The sequence below is a fragment of the Cryptotermes secundus genome, unplaced genomic scaffold (genome assembly GCF_002891405.2).
Source record: "Cryptotermes secundus unplaced genomic scaffold, Csec_1.0 scaffold15, whole genome shotgun sequence".
Taxonomy (NCBI): Eukaryota; Metazoa; Arthropoda; class Insecta; order Blattodea; family Kalotermitidae; genus Cryptotermes; species Cryptotermes secundus.
The window spans coordinates 680,166-698,950 of NW_019721514.1; the positions used below are offsets into that span (position 1 = coordinate 680,166).

The window sequence follows — 18,785 nt, forward strand, 5'->3', positions numbered from 1 at the left end:
CTAAAGGGTGCCCTATGTGCTGCCCCTATTCTTGCCTACCCACAGCCAGGAGAGAAATTCATTGTGGACACAGATGCAAGTAATGTCGGAATTGGAGGAGTTCTCTCTCAAATCCAGGACGGAAAAGAGCGTGTCATAGCTTACTTCAGCAAGACGCTAAACAAAGCGGAGAGAAACTACTGTGTCACCCGTCGAGAACTACTTGCCATAGTGAGGACACTGGAACATTTCCACAAATACCTCTACGGACAACAGTTCCATCTGCGAACGGACCACTCCGCGCTCACCTGGCTTATGAGTTTCAAGAACTTAGAGGGACAAACAGCGCGCTGGATACAGCGTCTACAGGAGTACAACTTCACTTCGGAGCATCGTCCATAATGCTTCAGACTTGTATCGAGGCAATTCTTGGTCCAGTTTCACCTGGGACACTGGCTTTTCTGACTGAGGTTTTTCTTGATTTTCCTCATTTCCTCCAAGAAAATGCTAGGATAGTACTTTGATTAAGCCACAACATTTCTTCCAGTTCCTTTCCAATTCATCATCCATTAATCATTCCTCCATTTGATGCTACATAATCTTGGTACTGAAAGCATCTTGAATCGACATTAAAGAAATTAAGATCTCTGTTAACCAGTGGGTTTGAGCACTAAACTCAGGAAAATCTTAATTAGGGGAAATTTAACACTGAAATTATTGGCATGGAATCATTGAAACAGAGTGTTGAATGAAGGAAAGTGTTAAATCAAGGAACTTGAATTGGAGCGCTTGCTGTAGTATCGGTTTTTTTCTTATGCCTGCTTATGGGGCTTATGGAAACTCTTCCTCCAACTCCTGGTGACATTTTCAAACAACTTTCTCTGTTGTAAATTTGTTCACAGGTATGATATGTGTAAATGTGGTTAATTATGATAAAAGCGAACTCTTTTGTATAATCATTTACTCTGAGCTTAGAGCAGTTGAGGGAAAACCTGCCAGGATTAAGACCTGCTTTGTAGCAACTGATATCTAAACATTTGGTTAAGGAAGAATTCCCAGTTAATGTGTGACTTTGGCTTTCAGGACTGCACTGCATAAAATGTTAAAGGTTTTCCAGTGTTTTGGCAACTGCATTATTATGCAAAACAGAGATCTTTAACATTCTGTATGGTGTGTTCCCAAAAGCTGAAATCATACATGGAGCTCCAGCCACGAAGGCTTGGGATTAAGAATTACTGTACATTCAGTTTTACAGTTTGTTAACATATTTTGAGTTTTTTCTTCTTTTATTTAAATTTGTTCTAAACTGTAAATGAAGTTTATACATGTCACTTAAGTACCATCACATGCTTGTCTGTGGTGTTGCTTCTCATGCCCAGTGATGACTTCAGGAGTGCTAACTTTTGAGGGTCAACAAAACAAGCTGACTTGTTGACTCAATGGAAACAGAATTAATACTGAGAGCTGCAGCAACATCCATACAGGCAAAGGGTTATCAGAAAGTCTAGAGGAGACTGGATAAAGTTGCATAATGAGGAGCTTCATAATTTCCACTTCTCACCAAATGTTAGGATAATCAAATCCAGGAGGATGAGGTGGGCAAAGCATATAGCATGCATAGTAGGGAATAGAAGCATGGAGAAAGTTTTTTGGAAAACCTGAAGGAAGGAGATCACTAGAAAGACATAGGTGTAGGTGGGATGATAATATTAATGGATCTTAAAGAAATAGGATGGGAATGTAGGGACTTTAGTCCCTCACGATTGAGACCAGTGTTGGGCACTTGTGAACATGGTAAGGAACCTGCAGGTTCCATAAAAGCTGGAAATTTCTTCTGCAGTTGAGCAACTATTGGCTTCAAGAAGGACTCAGTGCCATGGAATTTTTAGTGAGAAAGCCTTGAGGTGATTCATTGAACCTTTGTTATGGATAATACTTGTAGAGTGTAGAGTCATAATGATCATGTCCTCCAGTATGATTGAATATGTTTTTCTTTTGTTATACAGATTTCTGTGCAGTGTTATGATTACATTGTGAGACTGCATTGCAAGATTCTTTACTGTAGTGTGCATGTAAAGGTAAAGATTTCCCTAAGCTTAATTAACACTCTTGCTCCCACATCCATCTGGCGGTCGGATAAGTGTTCCCGCATCCGACATTTGTCATTCAGATGATGATTATATAGCGTAGTTGGTTGCTACTTACATAGATGGCATATGCATCAGTATTTCCTTGGCCTCAAATATCATATGTCACTCTTATTCCGCTTTCTTATCCTTTGTTGTTTTAATAAGCAGGCAGTTTGACAGTGTGCTGCTCACATCTCATAGTGTAACGCATTATGGCAAACAAGAAAGTATTGAGTGGCAATTGTATTGTGGAAGCGTTGTTTAATGAAGACCATATAATCTGAGAATCTGATCATTATGAATTCAGTGATGGTGTGCAGACAAGGCCACACCCAAAACGTCACCAGGCTACTGTCCTCCTCTTTCACAATTTACAGCAAACAGGCCTGAATACTGACATTCAGAACACCAATGTTATGACTTTGTAAATTTATTTATTACAAATAATTTTCTTGAGTATGTTTGTGAATGAACCACTGTGTGTGCTAGCAAAGTGATTGTTGCTGCGCCTCGCCCTTTTACAAAACATTTGTAATTTCAGACATGGACTGCAGTAACAGTATCAGAGCTGAGAAAATTTGGGGGAGGGGGGGGTTGATGTTTGTGACTGGGATAATAAATAAGGTTACTCTCAAACTCTCTTAGTTCGAAGATCCTGTTTTTTAAGCTTCAGTGTTTTTGGAAACAATGGCCTGGAACCATTTTGAAAGTATTTTGTCATTTCTCCACTTCAGTGACAGCAGTAGGTATGGCATCAGTAATCAATTAATTCCTTCCATCTATTTTTAAAGTCAAATTTTGAAAGTAGGGATGGTATATTTGGACTTCATGAAAATTGTGTCCTATACCTTACTTCTGGAAAGCAAATGCTCCTTCATCAGCTGCATGCCTGGAATATTCTTCTGCATCATTATAATGCAACCTCCAGATGTGTTACCACCAAAAAGTCTTGTAGAAGACCCTCCATTTGGCTAGATGTCAAGACAAAGTAGTGACAGTTGTCCTACAAGAAGGTGTAGTAAGTGTAAAAAACTGTTGAAACTGGGTGGTAATGTCGAAAGTGTGGTGTTCCTCTACGTCCTGGGGAATGTGATACCAGGTGCCACACTCTCATAAGAGTTTACTAAAACATCCCCTGAAGATGTGTATGAAGTTTCAGATTCCTGTGTATCATAATTTATGAGCAGAGTGTTTCCAGATTTTGCTGGTCAGTGAATGCATTAAAAGTACCCTGTCATTTAAAAACTCTGGCCTGGGGCATCTAAATAGCCCACTGAGAGGCTGAAAGAGTGAAGTTACATCTCCACCATTCTAGACCATGGCATCAGATGGTGAGTGGTCAGCTTCATGCCCTGGCTGTTTTACCCCCAGGCAAAGAGCCACCAGTACCCATTGGGTAAGGGGCTAGGTGGACCCTGGGGCTGGTCTAGACACTATGGGGAAGAGAAAAATCCTAAAATTTAATGTATTCTATTCGCTGGATAAATGTGTACAATATCAGGGATGCCAACATTAGACAGATGTCAATTTGACATATAACATGGTTAGTGAAGTTGTGTCCCAAAAGCCACATTATATTGAGGGTCCACTGTACATGACTGTAAACTGTTTTTCTGTAGTTTTCATGAGACACCTTAGCATTTCATCTAGATCACTCAAGTGGACTTGAAACATGCTGACAACAAACATGGCCCTCTCACAATTATGTGTACACTTCATGTGAGCAAGTGGAAATACAGGCTTCTTGATGTCTTGCTTTGCATTTTGGTTTCAGGTTGTTGTAACCAATACGATCCCTCATGAGCTCCAGAAGATGCAATGCCACAAAATAAAAACTGTGGACATCAGCATCCTCCTCTCAGAAGCCATTCGACGCATCCACAACAAAGAGTCTATGTCATACTTGTTCAAGAATGTCACTTTGGAAGATTAAAAGCCTTCATTTTGCCAGGAGTCTCATCACAGAGGCAAGAAAGTTCTTTGTACAGAGTTGTAAATTTCCAGGGACAGTTTTTTGCAGAGTTGTATTTGAAGTTTATATATTTCTTCAGATGTCCTTTGTATGTTTGAGTGTTAGAGTAGATGTAAATTTCATAGAGCAGGCCAGCTTTCTCGGCTGTTTATGTTGTTACATGAAATGTGTAGATTACTGCCAATTAATGGTCATGATATTGTCGCGTGTATGGGTGTGACTGTGGACAGGGTATGGAATGGTAATAAGATTTATTGAACACTTACAGAATGTAACCACAAATTACTCTGACAGTTTCACTGAGTTACACACTCCAAAGATCACTGTTACTACAGCACACATAAAGACTTCTCAGTTTACAGTGTCTTCACCAGTCATTGCCTGGTGATGGATCCCAACAATGTCCTCTGCTTCTGTGCTCTTGTTCTTACTGGCTGGTGACTTTCTCACAGCTAATTCATTCCTCCTACTGTCGACTCTCCATGGACTAAATCACTCACCAACTGACTCCACTTCACTGACTGACTGACTGACTGCAGCTCCCAACTTATCCAACTTATAACATCGCAGCATGGACTGCACAGAAAACACCGTTCCTCACTGTTGTAGCTCAGTTGCATTCATGTCTGTTGGCAGAGCCGTTACTTAGAAACAGCTCTTGTATATTTGCTTATCTCACAGTCATTGCCCAGCAACAGGTCTGCATGCCATGATATGAACAAAAATCAATAGACATTAATTTTCATTCAACAAAACGTGGAAAAGGTCAGGAGGTTTGTAAAATTTGCCACCCTCATCAGGCTCCACTTGTAACCACCAACAGTATGAGTTTTCAGATGCATTTCTTCTGCTGAACAATTTAGAAGACTTCTAAAAACAAACCTTATCAAAAATACCTAAGCTGAATAACTTTAAAAGTTCTGGAAAGACAGCTACATTTATACTGTCGTGTAATATGTGGGACTATAGACGGGGTTTTGATTGGATAATGGATTTATTGACTACTTAACAGGTCATAACTACAAATAACTATAACACTACCACTATTTCCATATGTTACAGTTTGCTAGAGCATGCAGTCCAGTGTTCTTGGTCTGCTACTAGACTTTTCCTGGTAATGACTCCAGCAGTGGCTATTCCTCTGCCTCTGTGCTCAAGCCCTCTCTGAATCATGGCTCCCTTCCAACCGAACTCTTTTCTTCTGCCCCTTTTGTTCACAGCCTTCTATACAGAACTGATTTGGTTGCCCCAGTTGTCTTCCTTATAACTTCTTGGCATGGACCAAGTAGAAACCCCTGTTTCCAACAGTACCTCTGTTGTGTGTTGATTCGTTGCTGTGGGAACTTGTTTACTAAGCCTTTGCCTAAAATTTGGTCTGATATATTTTCCCCTCTTAATTGTTCCATTGCAGTGGCTCTGCACACTACAATACTGATACTAAACTTGATGGAATAATAATATGCATGACACTACTACTTAGAGGAAAATTTTCAGCAAAGGTAAACACTATAATACAGATTCAAGAATACCTCCCACCTCTGCCATCTTCTGCTCATATTTGTAAGTTCTTGCTAACACACACAGGGTCAGAAGAACAGAAAGCAGCAAGCTTTAGCCTTTTATATTTAAGCATTATTATGATCTTGTAGATACATTATTTTTTAGTAAAAAAGAATTACATTTGTGTGTGTTGGTGACAAAATTGCAACAAACTCTATAGAAAACGCCCCTCAGATTTGGCGCTGTGTGAAAGTGTGAGCAGTTATCTGCAAAATATGGAAACTTTGATTACATGTTGAAGAAAGTCGTCTTCTGGGATGCGGTGCCGTATAGAAATTGTGTTAACCGACATTTTGGAGGAACGTTATGTTGTCTGCCAAACACATTGTAGTTATGATAGCTTGTGAAAAATGTTGCTGTTGTCTAAAAAGCTAAGGATGGTGTAGTTTTTGTATGTGTTTTTTGTATAATCAACTTTATTTCATTTATTCAGATTATGTAACAGTGTAAATATTCAACTAAACTGTCCTCCCTTCAAGTTCATCCAGTGTGAACACACACTCAAGGAACATCCCATACATTCGATGGGTGCTTACTGTATTCTCAAGTGTCACAAATGGTTTCATTTCATTGTGGGAGAAACAGCAGAAAATCCCACAAAATAATAAGTATGAAGTCACAAATGAAATATATTGTTCTTATTCCACACACAGTATAATTTAACCTAATGTGCCACAGGGCATGTGGTACATGTGTAGCATAGAAGGGGTTGACATATCATTTACAGTGGTAAAATCCTGACAGGTGTTTGAAAGTCCTGTAGGTATTTATACAGCAAGTTCACAAAATTGCAAAGAATGCATTTGGAATAATTTGTACTTTGGATTATTAAGATCTGGTTTCATTTATTGAGCCAGATGTCACAGTCAGTACAGTTCTAAATTATGAACTGTGTATATCAGGAGAGGCAATTTGATATCTGAAGCTGAGAATTGGCTTGGTGTATAAGTTAAATTCATTTCGCACTGTTTATTTACATTGAATCCCCCATTTGAGGTTTCTTTTAGGGAGGAGTGGATTTGAACACTGAAATGAGGAAAATCTTAAATATAGGAAATTTAACATGAAGATTGCTGATTTTGGATCATTGAAATTGAACATAATGAGGGAAAACATTAAATGGGGGTTCCACTGTAACACAGTTTGAATAAATCAGTATAAATATTATTTTATACAGAGAGATGAGACTGTTGATAAACAAGACAACTGAAGCGTGACTCCCCAAATTAATGATGAGATAGATCAACTACAAGGAATCAAGGATGACTATTCATGATACCAATAGGCAGTTGAGGCTGGAGTGGATCCAGAAATGACCCAACTCCTTGACTGATGATGGTAATAGTCTTGGTTTAAATGCTTACGGTTTTGAATTCCGTGTAGAATATAATCCTTCACAGCAATCACTTGTATATAGCATACAAGTTATGGTGATAAGGACAGACTGCAAAAATATGACTGTTTTCTACTTTTCATACAATCGAAGTGAAGTTCTTTCTGCTATGAACATAACCCAACATTTAAAGTGTTACTTTCTGTGTTTGCTGTTTCTTTATCAGAGGTTGGCGACTGAGTTCCATGAACAAACTTTCACTATGCTGTTGGAGTGCTGCTCCAGTGTTTCTTATAGTATTTTAATGGCCATATGTGTTCTTCTATTGTTTTATTTACTTGTATGCAAATCATATTAGAATAGGTGGAACTTTGGTCCAGAAATTGCAGCTGTACTGAAGCCTATGTGAAATTTATTTTTATTTGTTGTGTTAACAGTTTATACACACACACACACATACTGTTTATGTATATTTTCCTGTATTTTACTGTCTTATATGAAGAAAATGAGCTGCAGCAGACTGGTCCAGTTGTATTTAAACTGTATTATGATCCTGTTCATAGGAAGAAAAGTGTCTGTTTCTAGTGTTAGTGTGGGATATAAGACTCAGAACTTAAATGTTAGATGACAGGTAAAGTCTCCAGTCTGTCTCTTTTTAACACAGTAAATGTTAAATCCGAGGTTCTCACAACAGTGAATACAGAGATTATTGTCATCTGGGATGTGATATCATATAGGGGGTGGATTTTTACTATTTCAGAGCGACATGCGGCCTCCTTTTCAGGGAAACCTGAAGATAAGGATACTATATGGCATCATATCCAAGTATTTCAGTTAAGTGCTGCATACAGAATTTGGAACAGTGATCAAAATGTGCAAAGAGAACTGAAACTTTATTCAGAACTGAACCGAAGCCACACATGCTGACTAAAGTGTCTGTTACTCACAGATTAATGGAAGTACCACTTATATAGCCTGATGTCAAGTTATGTTGTAACTGTGTAGGAAATACAGTATGTTCCATTCATTCTATGCCCTTAATCAATAAAACAACACTGTGATTATTTTGTTTATAAATTACTAGTGTAACACCCATTCAAGAATTCAGTGGAAAGGTTTATCATTTGTTATATAAGCTTTCATAATATTAATTTCCCCTGCTTTTCTCAGTGTTCTTTTCCAGTTATACATGTTACAGAATGATGTGATATAGCTAATGTTTAACACCATCTTCCATAAATAATATGCACAGTCAAATGTAAATGATCTCCTTCATATGGTATATCACACTTTAATTCATTCATTCATCTGTAATCTGTCAAGACGACAGGTCCACAGTCTCTTCCAAAACAGTTCCTCCACTTGATGCGATCTAGAGCTTTCTCCTTCAAATGAAAATATCCTCTTCTGTCCCCAAGGTCTTCCACCATCTTCTTACGTCTTCTTCCTCGTCTTCTGTCACTTCTATCCGCCCCTCTATCTTTCCTTCAATAACTTCTTTTAGAAGGCGGTTACCGTGCAAGATATGACCAATCCAATTAGCCTTCCATTTTCTTATTTCGTGTAGGATATTCCTCTGCTCACTGACTCTAATTAACACTTCTTCATTTCTCACATAATCGGTCCAACTGATCTTCTCCATCCTTCTCCAACACCACATTTTGAAGCTTTCCAGGTGTTTCTGATCTACTGCCCTAAGTGTCCAAGTTTCAACCCCATACAAAGCAATGCTCCAAATGTAGCATTTCACTAGTTTCTTTCTCAAATTTAAGTCCAATTTGCTGGTAAGAAGATTCTTCTTCTTGCTAAATGCAGCTTTTGCCATGGCAATCCTGGATTTAATTTCACTAGTACACCTTCCATCATCTGTTAACAAGCTACCCAAATATTTAAAACATTTCACATTCTCCAGTTGTTTTTGGTCTATCTTTATTGTGACTGGGGTTGGTTGTCTCGAAATTTTCATGACTTTTGTTTTCTCCACATTCATTTCCATGCCATAGTACCTTCCAATTTCAATTAGTCTATCAGTCATACCCTGTAGCACAGTTTCTTTCCTAGCCATTAACACAAGGTTTACATGTCCACTTCAAAATACTATAAATTCTCATGGGACATGATCTTCCAAAACAAAAGGATGCTTACTTATTTGTGACCTATACATAATGAATGTTCATGCATTAAGTTAACACTTGTCAGTTTGTTGCTATGGTGACTCAGTAGTGCATAGTTCCATAGTTTTCATCTCACTGCTACAGTATGCCTAGATGTTTCAACATTCCAAATCCTCCACCTTACACTCAGATAAGCATTATCAACTGTCCTGGTTTTATTTAAAATAGAGTTTTGGAGACTGGACCCTGCCTCTGCCCTCAGATAAGAAGTCTGAAGTAAGGGGCTATCTCCGTTGATTGGGTCCAACTGAGTAGCAGTAGAGGCAGTTTCCAATATCTGGAACATGCTTTTGAATAATAATAGAATAATGGATATGTCCAGAAATGAATAGTTATGTTGGTTGTACAGTTCATATGCTACAGTGTATTTATAAAAGGAATTATGATATGTCTGAGATTCTGAATGTGTTCACTGGATTTCTAGAACAGCTTAGGGGATACTGGCAGTTACAGACAAGACACCTGTACCTTGTAAGGTCATGAATTCAGTGAACTTTGCCTCTTAGGCTCATGATGTTCACAGAACATCCTTATATCATGACTGCATCTAAATGTCCCTAATGATGGTGTGTTACAATAAACGTGACTTTTATTTATGACAATGTCCGCTATCTTGAGTTGTTTCAAACATGTTCCAGAAACTGGATCTGTTTTTGTCATCAGGTGTAACGGAGGGAAGGTTTCTGTTCAATTTGGTTCCATTCAAGAAAGCAAGAGCAAGCAGTGAAATGTCATTATATGGGGTAGTGTTACATAGAGTATGATTGTTATACTAGTAAAGAAGTGCAAAGACTATGTAAGATTTGAGGCTTTCATGGCTGTGACTATGAAGAAAGCAGTTTTCTGGGATTTGGCACCATGTATATGTGGTGTTAACCGACGTTTCGGAGGAACGTATCGCCTCCATCTTCAGGGTAGAAGAAAAAATATAAGAAATCTGCAAGCGAAGAGACCGTGAGAACCGGTAAACCGGACAGTCTGCTTTTACTGGTTCTCACGGTCTCTTTGCTTGCAGATTTCTTATATTTTTTCCCTCTACCCTGAAGATGGAGGCGATACGTTCCTCCGAAACGTCGGTTAACACCACATATACACGGTGCCAAATCCCAGAAAACTGCTTTCTTCAAGTGCAAAGACTGACTGTCTTTGAAGTGATCATCATATTTTATTGCAATATTTTTAGACATACTATAGATACAACAATACAGAGAAATGGTTAACTGCTATCAAGTCAGAAGCACAAGAGGCAATCTGTACAGTGTCAAAATATTATTTATAGTTGTAGGCACATTTACATCGACTGTTTTGACTGTTTAATGGACCCAAAATGTAGTACATGCTATTGCCAATTTAATATTTGAGTATTTGCCCGTGTGGTTCCTGTTTCAGCCACGAGATCCCAGCACATGAATCCTTCCACGAAAACTGCCATCATCTTCCCACGCTCCACGCTGATTCCCATTAGCCTGCAGAAAATATGAGCTAAAGGTAACATCATGGCAATACAAATTGAACTACATTAACAGTCCAAAGTTCAGACATGCTAACCCTTTGAAGTCTCAAGCTCGTCTAAATTATATTTACAGTTTGTTCTTACCATGTCCATTACAAAAACAAGCCAGTTAATGGTGTTTCGGGAAATAATCAGTGTTTATCATTGAAAAACATCAATAAGAGTGCATGGAGCTTTACATCTGCTGCGCCACATATCTTCATGGCATTGTGCTTAATTAAGCATAGGGACTTTACCTTCACCTTATTCCTGAACTAGAAATATTAAAGTAAATGTATAACATAAAATGGTAGTGAAATACTGGTAGTAAGAACAGAGGAAGTTGATATCAGCAGAAATGTATTTCATGAGCAAGACTGTAGGATCCACACTTTCGGACAGTAAAAGGAATTAAAAAATTGTGAGAGAACTACAAATTCCACAAATAACAGAATTTATGTAACAGTACTAAAGAAACTGGGTGGGAGAAACCCAGGTTTAAGAAAGATAATATCTCGTAGGTGTGGCGATTTCACACAGATCTCTTGAAAATGGGGATGGATTCCATTTTGTAACATTTGTACCAAGTCTATGTAGGCCTGATACTAGTTAGGGTGGTGGTGGTGATAAAGTGCACATACTTGTGTGTGTCTGGAAGGAGGTATTTGCGCACTTGTTTCTGCTTCCCTGTTGTTAGATTCACTGCTATTAGTTCTGTGTGCAGCAGAGTAGAAACTGCTGCAAATAGGAAACCCTAAAACAGAAAGAAAGGCATGCTGAACTTCCATAAACATTGTTCTTGCAAACTGCATAATATTTGTTAATGACATTCCTTTTTCACTCATTTGCTGTGCATATATACAAGATACACTGTGCTTAAAACACTTCTAAGGGGGCATAAAGCCTTGTGGAAGATTCAACGAGATCTCCTGTATGGTGCTTCTAGGGATCATTATAGGTTGCAGTTTTACGCCAACCTTCGTGAAATCAATCAAATAACTGGGATGTGAAGTTGTGTAATTTGGTAGATAGGTACCAGTGTTTTGGAGGAACTTGCTGGCTCCATCTTCAGGGTAGATGATGGAGTAAACAGGTTTTCTCTTAAACTTTAGTGTAGCATATCTGAAACATCTTTGAGGGTGTATTACCATCAGACACTGACATGGATTGCTACATCATTATTAAAATGACACCAAATTATATTTCCAACACATGATTGGGAACCAGAATCACCATACTGCACATCATACTGACTACATGGAACTTTCCTCTCATAAGGTTGCCTACCCAAAGTATGACACCCTCAGAGATGCTGTAGGCAGTCTACCAAACTACATAACATCACATGAAAAAGACAATAATCTTCAGTATGAATTAGTCCATGTACAGTACCTGGTCCTCATCAGCCCATTGCAGCTTTGTATCAGTCCTCAGACACTGGATTAATTTAACAAGGGCACCAGTATAGTGGTTCCACAGGTATATTTGTGAGGTACTCTCCCCAATGATGACTGCTTCGCAGCCTGCAGAATAAGAATTTTATTGTAAACTGTGGCATGACTGCATGTCATACGATTTATTTTGCGCAAAATTTAAAACTGTTTGATGCAGCAGAATACTGGGGGGAACATGGTTTTCTTAATGTCACATATGGTTAAGAAAAATGCCCATTTGGAGGTCCATTTGGAGCTGGGATAGCTCGTTTGGTACAGCAGTGGGGTTTGGGTTGGATTCTTGAGGAATAAGTTTATTTCTGGCAGGAACTCTTTCTCTTTTCCACAGCACTCAGGCTGGCTCTGGGGCCCACCCAACCTCCTGTACAGTTGGTATGGGAAATCATTCTCCTGGAACAATGTGGCTGCAATCTTAAGCTCACTACTCACCTCCATATAGTGCCATGGTTAAGAATGTATGGAGTTGTACCTTCACCTCAGTGTTTACATGCTGTCGTTCTTAATTGATTAAGCACAGGGATAACTTTATCTTTACCTTTGAGCTCCACTTATTTGAATATATGATGAACTTTAGCTCCAATTTCAAACTTTTTCTTCTTTCTGTCAGACTTATTAGATTGGAAAATTATATTCTGAATGTTGTATTCAGTTCAACAAAGACCCCACTTTGAAGTCCATTAATTTGAATCCATGACGAACCTCCTGTTTCAATGTTATATTTTAGCGTCCTGTTGCACTGATTTAAGTCCATGATTTATTTTATCCGTCTTCTAGTGCATACATTTATTTATCCCCTCTTTTCACTCTCACTACATGTTTCGGCATCAATGTGCCATCTTCAGGTGCTGATCCAATCCACGACAAACTAATTCATTGCATGCCTTGTCTTTACATACTAAAATAACTAAAATATATATTTATCATATATACTTGACATTTGTCAGTATATATGATAAATATATATTTTAGTTATTTTAGTATGTAAAGACAAGGCATGCAATGAATTAGTTTGTCGTGGATTGGATCAGCACCTGAAGATGGCACATTGATGCCGAAACATGTAGTGAGAGTGAAAAGAGGGGATAAATAAATGTATGCTCCTGTTTCAATATTAAAAATTTAAAAATACTAAACACGTAAGTTTAAAAATTTTAGCAGAACTGTTTGAAGCTACAGACAGATTTCTGTTTTATCTCACCTTTAAGGGAATGAAGAGAATTTACAGCACCCATCACTGGAACCATCTCTGTAGATTTCAGAATCAACTGGGACTCAACATCAATATTAAACTTCACAATTTTTGTGCTGAGGGCATCATCACATAGTGCCCAGCTGACAGCTACTGAGAGCTCAGGAAGGATGCAGAACTGTACATTCTTCATGTACCTAGTAAATCAGATTATGAATATCGAGTTCATTTTCTGCAGATTTGCAACAAACTTAAATATGAGCTGCCGACCCAGCCTGAAAGGAAAGCTCATATAAAATTGGAGCATTTAAATGGCTGAGACTTGGATTTTACTTTCTGTGATAAACATTACGTCGGCAACATCTGCTCAATCATACACACCAGCTTGCAAATGTTTCAATTTTTATAATCTGCCAGAAACCAAATAATTGCTATGCTAGTCAAGAAATTCCAAGAATTTTATGGAACATGAAGATTCACTTCCCATGCTCACAAGAGCTACCCATTCACTCCTAACCTCAGAGAGATGAATCCACCCCCACATTCTTCTGTTGCCCTTTAAGATGCATTTTAATATTATCCTCTCATACATGCCTATGTCTCTGCAGACAGAATTATAGTTCTCTATATTTTAAGCCAAACTAAATTACAGCAAGTGCTCCCAAAACTGCTCTTAAATTCTTTAGGAATGTAATTTTGACTTGTTAGTGTCATTCCAAATTATTTGAACTACAAGTAAGTTTTAAAAGAACCGTTAGCTATCTTTACACAGGGTGTTTTTAATAAACTTGATGTGTTCGTGATTCTGCGCTTCACCATGACATGCACCACCAGCCATGAAGTGCACGCAAATTTTGCCAATGATTCAGCATGCCGATAACATTTGAGATGAAAGGAAGCTCTTACCTTTGTTCACGGATCACAGGAGGTGTTTAAAATGCTGTCCCTCTACATGTAGACATTCCTTGCACCAGCAGAAGATGATCTGATTTACCTTCTAAAGATGCTCTGCAGGAATATTTGAAATTTCCATACAAATGTTTTCTTTCATTTCTTCCGTTTGAGGGTTAATGCTGTAAACTTTCCCCTTCAAACAACCCCAGAAGGAAGAATCACAAGGATCAAGATCAGGTGAACATGCTGGCCAAATACCACTGCTTATAATTCTGTCCCCTGAGACCCAGGACAAAGCCTGTATAGACATACATGCAGTGTGAGCAATACAGTCTTTCTTCTTCTGTTAACTCTGAAAAGAACTGCCTGAGAATGACCTGTACATATCTTTCACAATTAACTGTTTCGTTAAAATCACAGGTCCAACAATCCTTACACTTACAGCACACGAAGCACCAACCTTACTGGATGGAGTGGGGCTTTGTGGGTTAGATGTGGATTCTGTGAACTCCAGTAGAAATTGTTTTGTGCATTTATGTATCCCTGCAAATGAAACCACGTTTCATCAGAAAAGAATGTCAACTACGGATTGATTTCACTTTTGACGAGATTGTAGAAACCAACTGCAAAACCGAACCCTGCTAGCTGGTTCGCGCAGCTGCAAGGCATGGATTACTGTTGTATTATAGGGTTTAAGCTTCAGCAATTGTGTTGCCATTCTTGCACTAGACTTTTGACACTCCAGTCTCTTGAGCTAGACATTTCAGTGGTTTTCTAGGTGTATGTTCAAGTCTGCCCCTATGTCATCTAACTTCTCAGTAAGCACTTGATGCATATATTTTGTTTTCTTGCCTACTAAGAGCCCCATTGTTATAAGTTTATTCACCAAATTATGAATTGTTTGTCTGCTAGGAACTCTTTCATCCTGAAATTTACATCAAAATTTTTGCCGACACTTTCCAGCAGATCCATATTACATGTAGGTGTCATACAGGAATACATGTTGCTCTACAGTATAGCTTTAATGCTTCAGTATAGCACCATGTCATGCCACACTTCTGACTAACTGTTAACTGGGAGCAAATGGCTCATGGTACTGACAACTACTGCCTACTGCTGACAAATCACAAACAAACTCTGATGCATGAACTGCACTGCCCGCTGTGTAACATAATACTGTGTAGAGGTCTACAAGTTAATTATTTTCCTTCATTCCAAATGTTACTGGCCATCAAGCATGCTGAGTCATCGAAATTTGCATGCGCTTCACGACCGGCGACGCACTGGTTGCGGTGAAGCGCAGAGCTGTGAACTTGTCAGTAGCTTTAAAAATGTCCCTGCATTCAGGTAGCAAGATATCAACATGTACTTTACTTTGTCTGCATCTACTTTTAGACCAACCTCCTTACCTACTCAACTCCTAAGAGTGCAGAGGTAAAGAATATGTGGATCTATACAACCACTTCCCTGTACTTCTTTCATGGCATAGTGGCTAATTAGTTAAGCACAGGGGCAAATTTACCTCTTACTGACATCCTTACGAATGTCTATGACAGCTTCTATGTTTTGTCTGATAAGTTACCATCATCAGCATCAGAAGCTGATGTGTCTTATTTAATTTCAAGTCCTCCCAAGTTTCTTGGACCTTCTTAAAGGTGTATTCTAAAGAAAAGCTTAAAAATGATGACAATAAAGCAGCTTGTTTTCAAACCATTCTGAATACAAAATATATCACACAAATTGTCATATATGTGTGTGGACTATACTGAAGGTTTCAGTTAAACATATGTTAATTAGTCTGACCAGTTTTATGGGTATATCAAACTCTAAGCATGGGTTCAGAATTATTTTTAATGATACTACAATTCTTGAAAATAATGTATTTTTTCCTTTAACCCAGTTGCATTATGGTTGAATGTGTCTGCACTATTTATATAAAATTAAATACAAGTTTTCAATGAAAGTGATCCAGCATTACAAGACATCTGTATGTGGAGGCCTGCACAAATCCAAGGCACCATGACTCCTAACATTTGTTATTATTACTGTTGCATGACCCATTACAGATTAAGAGCTAAGCAATCTTTCTTTCATCCCTTTCATATGTTTACTCCTTCCATCCTTTCTCTTTTACTGCTTCCCAATCCCATTTATATGTCCATCGTTATTCATCTCCTCATATCCTAGATACAATGTGTAGGTTCTCTCTGAGCACAAAGGGAATTGGATATTATGTATATGTGGATGTTTCAGTTATTTTGCTAAGAAAAATAAGCAGATTTCTCACATTATGTATTTTTCCCCCCTATTTTGGCTCCTAAATTTGTAGGAATCTGTGGAAGCCCTTATATACATACATACGTTATCAAAAATCGTATGTTAACAGATCACTCATACTTACCATTGTATGTGCTTAAATTCGACGCAGCAAGATTTGAATGTACGTTCAATTGTATTATAGCTGTATATCACACATGTCAGTATAGTCTGTTCTTCTGCATCAGATGTCCACAGTTCAATACAGACAAACATTTGCTCACTGCCAAAGTTAACCTTCCTGCTCATACATCCCACTGAGATTCCACAATCAAGAAGTTTGCGAGGTAACACTCCGATGTGAAACCAGCACGGTGCTTTTCTTTTAAAAAATCTCCAGAGACTGATTTGAAACTCTTGAACTAAAACAAGAAAGCTGTCTTCAAAAATGACAGATAAAACTCTGCCTTTGGCTACACATGGAGGGAATGTTACAAAACCATTTCTCTCTGGTTTTTTATAAACTGTGTCCTCTCTGACTAGAAGTGTATCATCAGTATGTGTGACCCTTGTGCTTTCGGAACTTGTAATATCACCTGGGGCAGCGAGACTATCTAGAGGTAAAGCGTTTTTCACTTTATGCAACATCTCATGGTTTAATGTGAATGAAGTCTGCTTGTGGATATATTTTTTCTTTGATTTAGTTGATGACAATAAACATTTCTTTCTTTTTTCTATAAAGCTGGTTCGTGGCTTTGCAGAACTCTTTGAAACACAATTTTTTTGAGTTAATATGGGTGACCAATTACTGTCATTTTCATTGCTAATCAATTTCCTTGGAGTTGAGTATGTTGAGTATGTAGGAGCTTCTTTACAGTCTGTACTGATAGTTGGTCCTATGTCTTTATTAGTGATGTCACTTTGCTTGAGTGATGAATTCTCTTCTCCCAAAACAGGGAAGTATTGTTGCGATGCAAGTTCAGGGACAACTGTTGCACATACATGTTCTTCTCTGCTTACATTTTTTTGTATAATTTTGGGTTCACTAGCAATGTGAATGCTATGACTGTGTGGTAATGTAGCACCCACTGAAACCCCCCGTGCTTCATCTTTTGAATCACTAGAATAAATAAAATTATGTTTACTTAAGCTGGATACAAGACCTTTGTTGCATTTTTCAAGAGCTGATATTTCTAAGACACATGGATGCTTGGCAATGGTGCCAATTGTACAGTGTGATGAATTCTTGGTAAATTTTGCTTTCTTGTCATTCAGTTTGACTTCTTTCTTCCGAATATGTCTCCTTAACTTACGTTGATGTAATGACAATTCCTTGCTCATCAGTTCTAGCCTCTTCTTCAGCTGAAATGTAACACAGGACTTGTATATTAAGCTAAAAACATTCATACCATTTTCACATACTGAATATGTATGAAAGTACAAAACACACTCAACAATCTAACAAAAGCACTTGCAAATATATGTTTGGGAGCTGTAAATGACATTACACTAGTGCAACTTTAATTTCTTACAGTTAATATAGATCTCCCCCCAGCCCCCTCATCAGCCAGTGATATTTTCGGTCTGGTCAGCTTTGCTGATGGAGGGTAAGAGGTGTGGTTTACTATGACTGCTTTCTATAAAAATAAAATGTTCAGAAAATGTAAAACATTTAGCGTTTCATAAGTACATATGCGTTACAGACTGGAACCATAACTGTAGCCACAGAATTACAACAGTGAATTATACTGCTAGAGAGAAGTATACAAATATTCTTCAGTTAAGATTATACTTTGTTTAAACCTGACAAGTGTCATATTGGTAGGAGGTTGTTCTTCATTTGAGACAATACAAACACAGAGTTGAAGTAGAATGGACTTAAAACTGAACGTGTTACCTTTTCGGTTTCTGTGGTCATAACTAATATGCATTCACAAAAACTTTATTATCTTGCGTTATTCTTCATACGTTCACAAACATAACTTGAAGTTAAATTTGGCGGTTATGTCACATTTCCCAGCTGTTATGTCATATGGGTCAGATGTAACCACGGTTCGATACTAAACACTGAAATCTGTATCGCTTGGTTGTCGCAAAGGCCACAGAAGGTGGGCTGCATTTGCTTATCTTATCATAGTTACGATCTATTCCACTAGAGTGCATGACGTTTTGTAAACTCGTTGGAATGCTAGATGCTAAATTTCCCTTGTAAATGTGATACACGTGGTTAGAATGTAAGCAGATGGAATACAACAAATATCATTATTCTTAAATTAATTTTTTAACTTCATACTGTAAGCACAAACAGCCAGCTACAGTAATCTGTTCTAACATTGTCAGCATCGTGATAAAC

The 18,785-nt window shown here is 38.0% G+C and overlaps 2 protein-coding genes across 2 annotated transcripts in view; one reads left to right on the plus strand and one right to left on the minus strand.

The window, feature by feature from the left end:
- The window catches only part of LOC111875393 (phosphoribosyl pyrophosphate synthase-associated protein 2), a 25,146-nt gene extending 17,109 nt beyond the window's left edge, over positions 1-8,037 (plus strand). Inside the window, exon 8 of the mRNA XM_023871616.1 lies at positions 3,883-8,037. Within this exon, the coding sequence (XP_023727384.1) occupies positions 3,883-4,041 (159 nt within the window). The 3' untranslated portion in view covers positions 4,042-8,037. The remainder of the gene's footprint in view (positions 1-3,882) is intronic.
- Positions 8,038-10,292: 2,255 nt separating this feature from the next.
- On the minus strand, positions 10,293-18,567 carry LOC111875412. The gene is made up of 6 exons (XM_023871645.2): positions 18,330-18,567; positions 16,578-17,794; positions 13,292-13,479; positions 12,032-12,162; positions 11,281-11,393; positions 10,293-10,613 (listed from the first exon to the last, which is right to left on the minus strand). The coding sequence occupies exons 1-6, from the start codon at positions 18,348-18,350 to the stop codon at positions 10,487-10,489; spliced, it is 1,797 nt and encodes a 598-aa protein (XP_023727413.1). The 5' UTR covers positions 18,351-18,567; the 3' UTR covers positions 10,293-10,486.
- Between the last annotated feature and the right edge of the window lie 218 nt (positions 18,568-18,785).